This window comes from Pristiophorus japonicus, chromosome 12 (genome assembly GCF_044704955.1).
Source record: "Pristiophorus japonicus isolate sPriJap1 chromosome 12, sPriJap1.hap1, whole genome shotgun sequence".
Classification (NCBI taxonomy): domain Eukaryota; kingdom Metazoa; phylum Chordata; class Chondrichthyes; family Pristiophoridae; genus Pristiophorus; species Pristiophorus japonicus.
The window spans coordinates 31,093,226-31,107,492 of record NC_091988.1 but is presented as its reverse complement, the minus strand read 5'-3'; the positions used below and the strand labels follow the sequence as shown (position 1 = coordinate 31,107,492).

The following is a 14,267-nucleotide window of genomic DNA, read 5'->3' as shown; positions in this document are numbered from 1 at the left end:
ACTGGTTAGCTTTCCTATAATCGACGGTTAAATGCCAAGTCTCATTAGATTTCTGTACCGGCCACACGGGGCTATTGGAGGAGCTATGCGTTTTAATAAGCACCCCTTGTTTCTCCAATTGCTGAATAACCGGTAAGGTTCCCGCGATGGCAGTTGGACTGATGGGATACTGTTTAGTGCATGGAGGCTTGGTCCCGGTAAATGACGCAGGCTCCATCTGGAGTAGGCCATAATCGTTCTTATCTTTAGCCCATATCAGGTGTTCCTTCAATTCTTCTTTCTTCAAAGTTCTAATTGACCATGTCACCCGACCATCCTCGAAATGCAACGATGAATCTACTTGGATTAGAACATCCATTCCCAAAAGGGGTTGATCTACTGGGCCTAACCAGACCGGCGTGGTTAGTTCATGTGGACCCAGCCCTATAAGTACCGGTGTTGTCCTTTTAATTTCCATTTTATGGCCCCCAACTCCATAGGCTGTACGTGCCCTATCATCCAACGACAAAAAGTCTCCATATTGTGGGGGTAAGCATGTTAATTCCGCCCCTGTGTCTAAAAGACAGTCCACATCCTTATCGCCCACCCTCACAGTTATATAGAGCCCATCTCCCCTTTGTTGTATTAGTGTGAGGTGGGGGGCCAGGGTGGGCTCTGATCGTTTTTTGCTATCCCAAGTAACTCCTTCTGTTGTTGTATTGTCAGTCGCTTAAATGCTTCTATGAGGACGTTATCTTGTGACAAGCCTGGTTTGTTGGCTGAATTGTATCCCTGGCTGCGTCCTCTTCCCCAGCCACGACCTTGCTGTTTTGCCCTGCACGTCTTGGCCCAGAGACCTTCTTTCCCATAATAATGACATTTTCCGGGTAATTTTCCTAATAACTGTTTATCGGAATCCTGGGATTTCCATCCCACAGCCTGCAGGGCTCGGACTTTAGCTCCCATATCCCTGTCTAATTGGTTACATCGATCCACCAATGCTGCAAAGGTAGTTCCTCCACCTTCCCAGTCCGGTAACACTACCTTAAGCATTTTGGACAGTTCTGGCTTTAGACCTGCCACGAAAGCTGCTTTCAGGGGTCCAAACGCTTGTTCATCCATTTCCTCATCCGTATTATTCATACCCGAATGTTCTAGCCACGTGTATCTCAACCGCTCGTCATACTCCAGGACCTCCTCTATTCCTTTCTGTTGGCAGGCTGCAATTTTTCCCCAGTCTGTCTTGGCTGGACTGAAGGCTTGCAGCCAGTGTTTAATCGCCTCCCACCCTGCGTTTAATTCTTGCTCATCCTGCCCCAAAGCTTCTTCTACCTTGTCGTGCAATTTTCTTGTGTTTTTGGCACCATTATGATCAAAATTTGCACTCCGTCCCAGGGATGAAGTTGATGTATATATCTTAAGCGGTCCAATTGGTCCCACGTTTTCACTCCCCCTTTCTTTGGATTGGGCAATTCCTTGGACCATTTATCAATTTTCTCTGGGTCTGCCGGATCATGAAATAAGTATTCTGCATACACTCTTTTCCTCGTTTTTTTGGTTCCGCCCTCATCCGCAGTCTCTTCTGATTTGACTACAATTCGTCTTTTTTTTTTAAAAAGAGGCAAAGCGCACCCTTAATTCTTCATCCTCCGACCCTGTATCGTCAGAGGATTCAGAATCCGTATATATTCCTTGGTCGTGTCTTCGGGTTTGCGCTTTTAATTGATCCAAACATGGGTACCCTGGAAATTGACCGATACATTTTCCTTTTCCTATTACTGTCTCTTGACCTAATGATTTTTTCCATTCTTTAATTTCACCTTTAAGATCTTTAACTTCCGCTTCCAGCTTTTCAAGTTCAAGCTTTTTCTGTCGCAGCTGTGCACAAACCGTTTGCAATTGGTCCTTTGTACTGGTCAGGTCACTATCATATTGGGAACACGTTATAATTTCATTCCGCTGTCGGATCTGTCCCATAACGGTTAGGGACCATTTGATTCGCTCTTTATTTTTCATAGGGGTCGTTTTTCCCCCAAACCTTTTTAATCTCGTCCAAGGACCATTGTCCTTTGGAGGTTCCGTACTTTTGTTCGATCTTAATACAGGTTTTAGATAAGTTGAATTGTTGCTCTATGTGTTCTTTCAACTGTTTGAGGATTTCATCTATTGAAACCTCAGGTGGTGCCCGCCCGCTTTTAAAAGTTGTTGGCAATTCTTTGCTCTTATCTCCTGCTGCCATAATACTGATTTCTTTACTGGGGTCTTGAGTCGTAGGCTTTCCAGCCGATCAGTGGGTCGGTGATTAATTAACTAACATACCGCCGAAGTTAGACGTCTATGGGACCTCGAGCCGACTACCAACCGGAGGGTTCACAAACCGGAGGATTTCGTAATCGCGTAGAAGGAGAGGTTAATTTAGACTTTTGACCGAGGACTTTTATAAAGAGGAGTCCTTACCTCAGTATGTAGGTCCGATGTCCAAAATTCAGTTTCTTCCCTCAGCGATTGTGTTCGTGATGCCAAAATTGTTAGATCTCTTAATTTCCAATGAAATATGAACACCGATTGTAGTTTTAATGTAACTTTATTCTGGCAGCAGCAACAAGCTTCTGGCTTTAAGTCAGGCCTTTGTCCTTCTGAGACCACATGGCCAAAATGGCTGGACTTATACCTGGTTCAATTTACAGAAAAGAACTCGCCTTCTTTGACCTTATTGGCTCAATTGATAGTCTGTTAACCTTTTAATTGGCTCGCTACCCAAGGTCCTAAAATGTCAAGTTGATTGATGACTTAATGCAATGTGGTCTGTGTTTTTTCAAAACTGCAGCCGGGCTGCAGAGCTTGAATTCTCTATCAACATCCATCGAAAAACTTTGAAACATTTACCAATTCAGTGTCGAGAAGTTTATGTGCAAGAAAAGACATAACTTGCCCCAGTTGCAAACTTGAACCATGAAAGTCCATCACAAGAGCTATTGAGCTGCGAGAATAATCTTGCACATTAGTTTGGGCCAGTTGGTAGTACTCATGTTTCGAGATCATAAGGAAAAAAAAGAAAGACTTGCATTTATGTAGCACCTTTCACGACCACTGGATGTCTCAAAACGTTTTACAGCCAATGAAGTACTTTTGGAGTGTAGTCACTGTTGTAATGTAGGAAAATAAGGTTGCGGATTCAAGTCCCACACTGGACTGGTGTTCATAATCTAAGGTCACGTGGCAATGCAGTATGCACTGTTTGCCATCCTTTGGAGTCTGTTAAACCGAGGTATTTTCTGCTTGTTCCTGTGGATGTTGAAAATTTCTTGGCACAACTCAAAGAACAGCAGAGGGTTCCCCAATGTTCTTGTCAACATTCTTCCATCAAAATAAATTAATTGGTCATTCAAACATCTCATTGCTGTTTATACAACGAATGGTTGCATTGTTTGTCGACATAACATTGAAAAGGTGTTTGTTTGTGAAGTTCAGATATTTTGACATGTTATGCAAATATAAATTATTTATAAACTAAAAGACAAATAGCATTAATTAAAATAGTGTATAGTTTATTAGAAATTTTGTATAGTCATTGACAATGTGCTTTGGTAAAAATAATGAAGTTGAGTCATATTTCTGTTGATTAAAATGTGCTTGTGAATATCCTGTTCTTGTTCTTAAAAGTTAAATCAATTTATTTATTTAAATACAAATATTTTTAATTCTACAAATTATTGTTAGTTTAGTAATATCATTTCATACGAGAATAGACATTTATATAAAAATGTAAGCAAATTAAAATATGCATCTAAGCAAAATACCAGCACTGGTACTTGCACAGCCTTTATATCAATACATAATTTGCAATACAAATGTTAGTAGTAAAACTCCCCCTGTTGTTTTCCACTGATAGTACACATTGCAGACACCAACCTCATCAATGGTAGCTGCCAGCACCACATTGTGAAACTCGATTGTTAAAATAACCACAGGCATTTCATACACAAACACACTCAGTTTAAACAGTGATTGAATAGTTGTCCTATTTCTTCACCATCACATGCAAACACACTCATACTGAAGAATCTTCTCAAAATGCTACCCATTAAAATCCACTTGGTCTTCTCATTTTCCTTAGCATTATAGTATATTTTTCTTCCCCTGTTCTTCCTCAATATTGCTCTGGAGTGTTTTTTGTGTTCTTTCTAGTTAAGTGCCCTTCAGTGGAAGAGTGCAAAGATCATGTTGTGCCATTTTTTAGCAAGATACTCTGCAGGTCTTCTGGCAGTGATAAAATTATTGCTTCAATGTGCATCTGCAGTTTCTCCAATGTGTCTCGTTTTATAGGAAGGCAATTTTGCTTGGCCTGCACCTGAATAGACAGAATATGTGAAAGAAAAACATGTATTTTCTATATATATATATATATATATAATTAATCATACATGTTTCAACAATGAAGCACACGTCGTAATAACTGCCATAAAGCACAAAATAAAATATTCCATGGCAGCTAGGAAAGTACTTATGTACAGTAAATCACATTTTTGTGTCATCTCAAGCTTCTTTCCCAAGCATTTCATATGGAATTTGAACTCTTCCTGCTTTTACCTCCCAACATAGAGCTTTGTGTGCTGTAATCAAATTGGAAAACATAGTGGCCTAGAAATTGGTTTGCTCAGCACCTGTTTGTCAGGTGAAAAATATAGGGGCCGATGGGCCAACTGTGCATCAGGTCTTGCACGTAAATATGTGGCACAATACTTGTCTGTGCTGCTTTCAGGTGTCTCTGGCGACTGCCTGAAATCAGCGCAAGTCTAACTTAGATAAAGAAAGAAGTGTCCTGTGCCCGTCTCAAGACCCTTCTACCATTTTGGGCAAAAATCTTTGAGCTTATGTGCACACACTGTGACAGTTTACTTTTGTTTCTAAAGCAACCTGGCTGGCCGATTTTGCTCCTCTCCATGACCAGTCAACTGCCTCTTGGGGCATTACTATTGCCCGCAGTCTCCTGATGACCCAAGAGGAATAATATCGCATGATCCTCTTGACCATCAGTTGCTGTTGCTCAGTTTGTGGTCAAAAACAAGCATGAACAATTTTCTAGGCCAGTTTGTCAACTAATGGTGGCAGAAATTCTTTCGGTAATTACTGACAAGGTTCTTTCTTAATCTAATATAAATCGATCATCCTCTTATACAAGGTGCTTCACTTTGCCTCTTATTGTATAAATGGTCAGATCTGTTCCTTGTATTGATGAGTAAAATGTTCACTTAAGTTCTCTTTTATGGAGTTGTAATTTAACTTTTGTATAATCATCTAATTCAGAAATGTGTGGTTTGTTACAGAGGGGGTGAGAGAAGTATAAAAAAATGTCAGTTTGTACAGATATCTTGGATTCGATAAAGGTACAATTCAGCCTGTATACCAAGCTCACAACTGTAACGCGTTTGAGTCCCCTAATTATCCATGGCCTGGTGCGGTTATACTATCTGTTAATTGTATATTGAGTACTATTGCAAGTAATAAGCTGTGAATGCTGACTTCAATGTGCAAGCATATTACTGATTTGAGGAGTAGACAGAACATCTACTCTTAAATTTAAAAAATTCTCTAATGGGAGCCTACCAACGGGTGTCCAAAGTGCTCGCCTGATTCAAGCTATCGGTAACTCAATATGGAAATCGGGGTCCTATGACATAAAGCTGACCCTAATTGTTATTTTATGTCAGAAATGGTCAAAGCCTGCGCAGTGCCATGGGCAATGGAAGAGAAAAGGCCCTCTAAAGGCTGTGTTCAATTAATTTTGAGGGTCCCGGAACAGCAAATGCAACTCTGGGGCCCACAAAAATAATTTGTGCTGCTGTGCCCCCACCCTCCGAGATTGCAACACCACCGTGCCCGCCCCCCACCCCCCTAAAGTTCAAAATCTGTCCCAGTGTGCAACAGGAGATTAACTACTAATTAGAAAACCCGTGACGAGCAGATTATCGAGGTGAAGAGATTACAGTTCTAAATCCATTTCACCCCCAGAATTTACTTGGCCTTAACTGCTTGTCGTTGCACTTTCCATACCATTCTTAAGCAGGCAGAATGATTTCCTACCCCTTCCAACAAAAATTATACATCTTCAGCTCGAAACACCCTATGCTCCTTCATCAGTGTTTCTTGGATAGAACTTGCTCAAAGTGAAATTCCACAATATCACAGTACTTAAAGTAAACGTTTTTGGCTTTGTGCAACTTAAATTCTCAGCAATCATTATTCCTTGTACTTACCAATTTCTCTTTTAACTTTAGTACCAAATCCACCACCTCAACCTCTGTGTGCTTCTGAATCCATATCAGTAAATCCTGAAAAGAAACAGGATCATATTCAAATTAACCTAAATTATTTGAACACAGATTGCCTTTCACAAATTATATGAATACGCTGCAATAATCATAGATATTTGCTTTGTCTTTACATAAAATGTCATGGCTAGAGTTCAAGTTTATATATTACACAGCAGAACTAATATGTTAATGTTACAAGGCATAGAACTCAAGCTATATTTTATCCCCTTTGGTTGTACTCACTGCATCACACAAGGCCTCTAGGTGCAATGCCTCTAATTTTTGTGTCATTTCCTTCCACCTTGACCGAAACCAGCCATCAAAATTTGGTGATTTCAGGAACTGCCTTAATGGAATGAAAAACAAACGGAACATAAAAACACTCTATGAATACTGCTGCAGACATGGACATACAGTGGATTTGTTTTACAATTTTATTTTGCCAGCCAAAAACTTGACAGAAATATGAAATCAAGGTGGCACAGTAGAGCGCTGTCATAACACATGTGCCAGAGCGGTATACTGCAGCTTTACACCCATTAGAAACATATGAATAGGAGTAGGTGATTTAGCCCCTCGAGTCTGTTCCGCCACTCAATGCGATCATGGCTGATCTGTCACCTAACCCCATGTATCTGCCTTTGCCCCATATCCCTTAATACTTTTAGTTCACAAAAATCTATCAATCTCAGATTTAAAATGAGCTATTTGATCTAGCATCAACTGCTGTTTGCAAAAGAGATTTCCAAACTTCTACGACCCTTTGCGTGTAGAAACGTTTCCTAACTTCATTCTGATTGGCCTGGCTTTAATTCCTTGGGAGACCTAGATTCCCCAACCAGTGGAAATAGGTTCTCTCTATCTACCCCATCAGTTCCCCTTAATACCTTGAGAACTGCAACTGATGTTCTAAATTCCAGGGAATACAACCCTAGTTTGTGTAATTTTTCCTCGTAATGTAAACTTTGGTATCCAGGTGTAATTCTGGTAAATCTACACTGCACTCCCTCCTAGGCTAATATATCCTTCCTAAGATATGGTGCCCAGAACTGAACACAATACTCCAAGTGTGGTCTAACTCAAGGTTTGTACAGCTGCAGCATAACTTCTACCCCCTTGTATTCTAGTCCTCTAGATATAGGGGCCAGCATTCCATCATCCTTTTTGATTATTTTCTGTACCGGTCACGATCTATGTACAAGGACCCCTCAGTCTCTCTGGCCCTCCTCGATTTCTAACTTTTCACGGTTTAGAAAGTACTCTGAGCTATCTTTTTAATGTCCAAAGTGGATGGCCTCACACTTGTCTGTATTGAAATCCATTTGTTCATTCACTTAATCTATCAATATCCCTTTGTAATTTTATGCTTTCATCTACACCGCCTACAATGCCGGTTATCTTTGTGTTATTGGCATGTGGTTTTCTTGCCCATCATCTAATAAATACGTTAATAAATACGGTGACTAGTTGAGGCCCCAACACAGATCCCTTCATGACACCACTTATCACATCCTGCCAATGAGAGTACCTGTCCATTATCCCTACTCTCTGTCTCCTGCTGCTCAGCCAATTTCCTAACCAGTTCAATAATTTGTTTTAGATTCCATGGGCTTCTACCTTAGATAACAGTCTCTTATGATGGACTTTATCGAATGCCTTCTGGAAGTCCATATAAATAACATCTACAGACATTCTCCTGCCAAGTACTTTAAATACCTCTTCAAAAAATTCAATCAGGTTTTTCAGGCATGACCACAAATCCATGCTGGCTCTCTCTGATTAGCTGAAATTTTTGAAGGTGTTCAGTCAATCTATCCTTAATTATAGACTCTAGTAATTTCCCGACAACAGATGTTAGGCTAACTGGTCTATAATTCCCTGGTTTTCCTCTCTCACCATTTTTAAACAGCGGAGTGACATGCACAATTTTCCAATCTAAGGAAGGGTTCCTGAATCGAGAGAACTTTGGAAGATTATAGTTGGGGCATCTGCAATGTGCTCACCGACTTCCTTTAAAACCCTGGGATGAAAACCATCTGGTCCTGGGGCTTTGTTACTCTTTAGTGCCATTATTTGTTTCATTACTGTTATTTTGCTTACTTTGAGTACTCATCCCCGATTCACTATTAATTTCCTTGGGATGTCTGGCATGCTACTTCCTCCTCTACTGTAAAATACTGATGCAAAGTAATTATTCAATTTGTACACCATTTCCTTATTTTCATTTACAAAATCACCGTTAGCAGTTTTCAAGGGGCCTACATTGTTCCTGACCACCCTCTCTTCCCCACTCCCCCTCCCCCCGCACCCCGTAACATATTTTTGTTCATTTTGATATTTCTCCCAGTTGCCAGGATCTGTGCTACTTGTTACATTTTTGTATGCTTTTTCTTTTAGTATTACGTTGTCCCTCTTTCGTCATCCATGGCTGTTTTTCTTGGCAAGTAGAGCTCTTGCCCCTAATAAACTGGTTCTGTATCACGTTAAATTCTTTTTTTGAACACCTCCTAATGATCTTTTTTCGAATTACCCATCAACAGATTTTCCTGGTTTACTGTGGAAAGTTTGTGTCACATCCATTGAAGTCAGTTTTACCTAAATATAGAAACTTAGCAGCTGTTTTGTGTTTCTCCCTTTCAAACACAACATTGAACAGGATCATATGATCGTTATTAGATAAATGTTCACGCACCGTTTGGCTGTTAATAATGTGTAGTGAATCAGATTTAGTTCAGTCTAATATGGCCTGCCCCCTTGTTGGTTCTAGGTCTGTGGAGCAATTTCCCAATCATGCAAGGCTGTCAGATGTGAAATATTAAATATCCTCCCTATAGCAAGGAAAGGGCAATCTATTTACCTGCAACAATTTTGGACATTTCAGCAGTTTGCTCAGAAAGCAACACTGTAAGAGGTACGGTCTTCCTTGGGGGGAAGGGGGAGAATAGAAGAACTTGGATGGAAGAAAATAAATGGTAGAACTTAAGTTTTCATCAGCAATACATTCAAGATGAATAATTTTAATGATCACTAAAGTCCATTTTTACTTTTGATTTAGAAAAACTTTTTCCTCCAGTTTCTATTTTTAGTGTTAAAAATGGAGAAAACAATTATGGAAAAAAATTAGACCATCAAAAAAGGCAGGTAAAATTTGGGGAACTTTGCTAAAAACTTATTTATTTTGAAGATTAAATTGTATTCAAAACTATGAACAATTATGGACCTTTAAAACTTTCAAATCCTTGAACGCGTCATGCAATATCCCTCTTCCACAGTGTTCTGGATTATTACTTCAGTTCTTCTCTGGAGATGGGACCAGAAAACCCAGTAGAAGCAGCAATAGACAAAAAGCAAGCTCCAAGCATTTCAGGTCAAATAATTGAGGTTTCGGAAGGATCTGAGAATGCAATTCAATTTCCATATACAAAGAATGAGGAAATTTATATTGAAACTCGATACACAACATTTCAAGTTATAAATAAATACTACCGACGTAGTACATATATGAAGTGGAACCCTATGGTCTTAATACAGAGGCCAGTTTGGAGAACACACTTCAAACCACTTTGGCCAATTATAGTCATAAGACATTATTTTAGTAAAACATGCAAATTACTGCATGCACTTGTTTTCTTTTTAAAAGGCCACAATATCACATAGATGCAGTAAGTGAAGAAAGGCCATCTTTGCCTTTCCATTGGGAACAGCAGGTCCTACCCACCTAGGATTCTTGGGAACAGTTAGTATTTAACTGAGCACCTTCGATTGCAGGAATACTTTAAAAATAAAAAAAATAAAAATTTGTTCATGGCCCTTGAGAATTAATGGCTTAGAAGATCTTTTCCAATCAAATCCTGAACAAACTTCAGAATGAGGAAACGTAGTTCATTCAGAAATATTCCCTCCCATGAGATGGGCAAATCCATCAAAGCCAAATACTGGACTATTGTAACTACTGAAGGAAAATAAGTTCTATATCCCAACTGAACCATGGTGCTTAGCAGTCTATGTACAGCGTATACAGCGCATGTTTTCATATGTCCTGATTTTCTAGAAAATAAAATTAGGAGTGTACGGTAGCATAGTGGTTATGTTACTGGACGAGTAATCCAGAGACCTGGACTAATGATCCAGAGACACGAGTTCAAATCCCACCACGGCAGCTGGGGAATTTAAATTCAATTAATTTTAAAAATCTGAATTAAATGGTGACCATGAAACCACCAGATGGTCGTAAAAACCTATCTGGTTCATTAATGTCCTTTCGGGAAGGAAATCTGCTGTCCTTACCTGGTCTGGCCGAAATGTGACTTCAGATCCACAGCGGTTTGGTTGACTCTCAATTGCCCTCTGAAATGGCCACACAAGCTACTCAGTTGTATAAGGTGGCTCACCACCTCTAGGGCAATAAATGCTGGCCTTGTCAGTGACCCCCAAATTCCATGAATGAATTTAAAAAAAAATTAGGATTGAAAAAAAATTCACACGACAACTGGAGATCCAATGCAACTTAATTTTGTGGATATTTTCCATTTAATTTGCATGGGTTTGTTGAACTTTCTAAACAATATTTCATTCAGCTTTAATTTTTATACATCTGCCTGATGTGGTTCAAACTGGGAACAAAGTAGAGCAGGACTTAAATTGGTATATATCCTGACACTATGATACTGAACTTGGGAACCTCCTGGTTTGTTCTTCTCAGTACACCATTATGTGATTCACTCGTCAACCAAGTCTTTGGGATGCTCCCTAATTTGACCCTTTATTGAGGATGGTAAACTCAGCATTATCAGCTATCAATTACTGTTTCGGCCTTAGCTAATGGTAGCTCTGGTAAGAAAAAACACAGGAAAGAAAATGTTTGATTGTGTGCAACAGATCATTCTATTCCAGCAAAGAACATCGTTCAGTCAGTACCTACCTGTAGAGACCTATCCAATCTCCCTTTAACCGAGAGGTGAGTTGAGGTCCTGCTTTTTCCAGAGTTTTCATGAATTCTTCTTCACTGAAAGCCTTTAGTTGAGGCGGACTCTGAGAACACAAAACCAGCATTAAAAAGGATTAATTCAAAAATACACTATTTTAAAAGGATATAAATGCATCAATAAATATAGTAAAACTTGCATGTCGATTTATGAAAGAGTTGACAGAGTACTCACTTACCTTCCATGGTGAAATACTCTTTTGTAAAGGCATTAAACTGGCTACATATCGTTCCTAAAATAAAATTTGAACAGTCCATGATGACATAGTAAGTTAGAAAATATTTTAGCATAGCAATATTTACCCACATTACTTTCTTCCCCTGCAGTATATCCCAAGTACTCCTGAGCTAGCTTCTCTGAAATGTGAATAGATTATCTTGAGACCATGCTGAACTAACCAAAGTGAAAGGCCACAAAATTAGTATTCGACACAGAATCTACACTAATCATTTATACTGCTGTTAAATATATAATGACTCAAAAGACTTGTTACTGTAAACTCACTCAAGTGTAAACCTGATCCGCTTTATTCGTGTCCAAAGTGGCTACAAGACATGGGGCCCAAGTTTCGAGCCGCGCCTAGAACGGCGCAGTCCCGACCTGGACGCCCATTTTTCGCACCACAAAGTGCGCCTAAAAAAAACCCTCCGTATTCTCCACCTCCCTGCAGGTCCTCTGGCCCTCGGCGCAGCACAGCAGGAGCTGTAGGGGGCGGAGCCAGGTCCCTGCACTGAAAACAGTGCCGGGAACTCTGCACATGCGCGCTACAGTGGGCACGCAAGTGCAGTAGCTCCAGGCGCCCGAAACTGTGTGGGAGGGGCCCGAAGCACGCAGCCCCTAGCCCTGGCCCAATGGCCTCACTGGGGCTGCGTGAATAAGGCTCCTCCCACGGTCAGCTCCTGCTTCCTCCCGACCCGACTCGACTCCCGCTTCCCGCCACCGGGCCAGACCCCCGACACCCACTCCCCCCCGCCCCCGGACCAGACTAGACACCCGCCCCCCCCCCCAGACCAGATCCGACACCCGCTCTCCCCCCCCCGCCCCCGGACCGGACCCGACACCCGCTCCCCCCCCCCGCCTCTGGACTGGACCCGACACCTGCTCCCCCGCCCCACCTGCCCCCGCCTCCGGACTGGACCAGATACCTGCTCCCCCCCCCCCACCCCCCGCCTCCGGACCGGACCCGACACCCGCTCCCCCGGACCGGATCCGACACCCGCTCCCCCCCCCCGCCTCTGGACTGGACCCGACACCTGCTCCCCCGCCCCACCTCCGGACTGGACCAGATACCTGCTCCTCCCCCCCCCCCCACCCCCCGCCTCCGGACCGGACCCGACACCCGCTCCCCCGGACCGGATCCGACACCCGCTCCCCCCACCCCCGGACCGGACCCGACACCCGCTCCCCCCTCCCCCCCCCCGGACACCCGCTCCCCCCCCCCCTGCCTTCGGACCCAACTCACGCCCCCCCCGTACTGGATCCGACCTGACCTCCCTCCCTTCCCCCCCGAACCGACCTCCCTCCCTCCCTCCCTCCCTTCCTCCCCGAACCGACCTCCCTCCCGACCCGACCCAACGCCACCTACCTGTAAATCTGGTGCTGGGGACGGGCCCTGCCCGAAGTCTCGGGCCCGGCCCATTCAGCCTCCCTCCCCCTTCCCCCCCCCCCCCCCCCCACCCAATCTCCTTCCCCCCCCACCAATCTCCTTCTCCCCCCCACCCAATTTCCTTATCCCCCCATCTCTTTTCTCCCCCTTCTCCCCCATCCCTCCCCCTTCTCCCCCCCTCTACCCCCCTCCTCGCTGTCAGAAACACAGACACTGACAGACAGAGAATGAGAGACACACAGACAGACAGAGAGATAGAGACACTGACAGAGACACACTGGGAGGGGGGGGGGCATCCCAGCACGCTGTTGGAGGGCTCCCGGTGCTGCAGTCGGTAAGTAGAAAATGTTTTATTTATTGATTTAAAAAAAAAATTATTTCTTCTTAATTTTTTTTGATTGATTTATTGGTTGATATATTGATGTATTTATCATTTATTATTGATGATGGCTCTTTATTTGTAAAACTGAAGTGTTTAATGTTTGTAAACTTCCCTTTAAACACCCCCCCCCACCATTCCCTACGCCTGATTTGTAACCTACGCCTGATTTTCTAAAGGTTTTTTCGAGCGTAGAAAAATCTTCACTTACTCCATTCTAAGTTAGTTTGGAGTAAGTTTTCACTCACGAAACTTTGAAATCAGGCGTAAGTGGCCGGACACGCCCCCTTTTGAAAAAGAAATTCTGTTCTAACTGACTAGAACTGGAGCAAACTAAATGGCGAGAATTCCGATTTCTAAGATACTCCATTCTACACCAGTTGCTCCTAAAAATCAGGAGCAAATCATGTGGAAACTTGGGGCCATGGTACCAGCACTTGTATACCAGGGGCTGCGCACACGCGCGTACAGCTCGATGACCTCAGACAGTGACGCCCCCTGCTGTCTAGTGACCCCAAGCATCAATACACGACAACATCCCCCTTCAAGATCTTAGTATCAGTCTCTTTACAAATTAAGACGGTCTGGGGCTTTCCGCTCACGAGTTGATCGTCTCAATTCAACTCCAGTTCTGGGCGAGCATTCCGAGTAGCGATCTGATGGGAGTGGTAATGGCCATGTCAGAGACTGAAAGTCCAGGTTCGCCAATGACAGCAAAGTCCTCTGATGAATGACCATTGGTTGGTTGGTCACTGACGGTATCTTCCTCAAGCGGTTCCAGTTCATCCGTGTGCCGCAGTTTCACTTGATCAACATGTTTCCTGCATGTTTGTCCATTTTGAGCACAACAATAAACACTCTGTTACCCTCCTTGGCTGGGACGGTACCGGCGATCCACTTTGGACCTTGACCATAGTTCAATACATAAACCGGATCATTGACAGAAATATCACGTGACACAGCAGCACGATCATGATACAATTGCTGACTTTCACGTCTGTTTT

General features: G+C 42.6%; 1 protein-coding gene across 3 annotated transcripts in view; it reads right to left on the bottom strand.

Annotated features, from left to right (window-relative positions):
* Nucleotides 1-3,531: 3,531 nt before the first annotated feature.
* The window catches only part of dennd6aa (DENN/MADD domain containing 6Aa), a 142,655-nt gene continuing 131,919 nt past the window's right edge, over nucleotides 3,532-14,267 (bottom strand). For 2 of the 3 annotated variants that reach the window (XM_070895270.1, XM_070895268.1), the window contains 5 exons: nucleotides 11,457-11,510; nucleotides 11,215-11,324; nucleotides 6,537-6,639; nucleotides 6,237-6,311; nucleotides 3,532-4,330 (listed from right to left, as the gene is read on the bottom strand). In XM_070895270.1, coding sequence (XP_070751371.1) covers nucleotides 4,199-4,330; nucleotides 6,237-6,311; nucleotides 6,537-6,639; nucleotides 11,215-11,324; nucleotides 11,457-11,510 — 474 coding nt within the window. In that variant the 3' untranslated portion in view covers nucleotides 3,532-4,198. The remainder of the gene's footprint in view (nucleotides 4,331-6,236; nucleotides 6,312-6,536; nucleotides 6,640-11,214; nucleotides 11,325-11,456; nucleotides 11,511-14,267) is intronic. The other variant, XM_070895269.1, reaches the window with a different exon arrangement.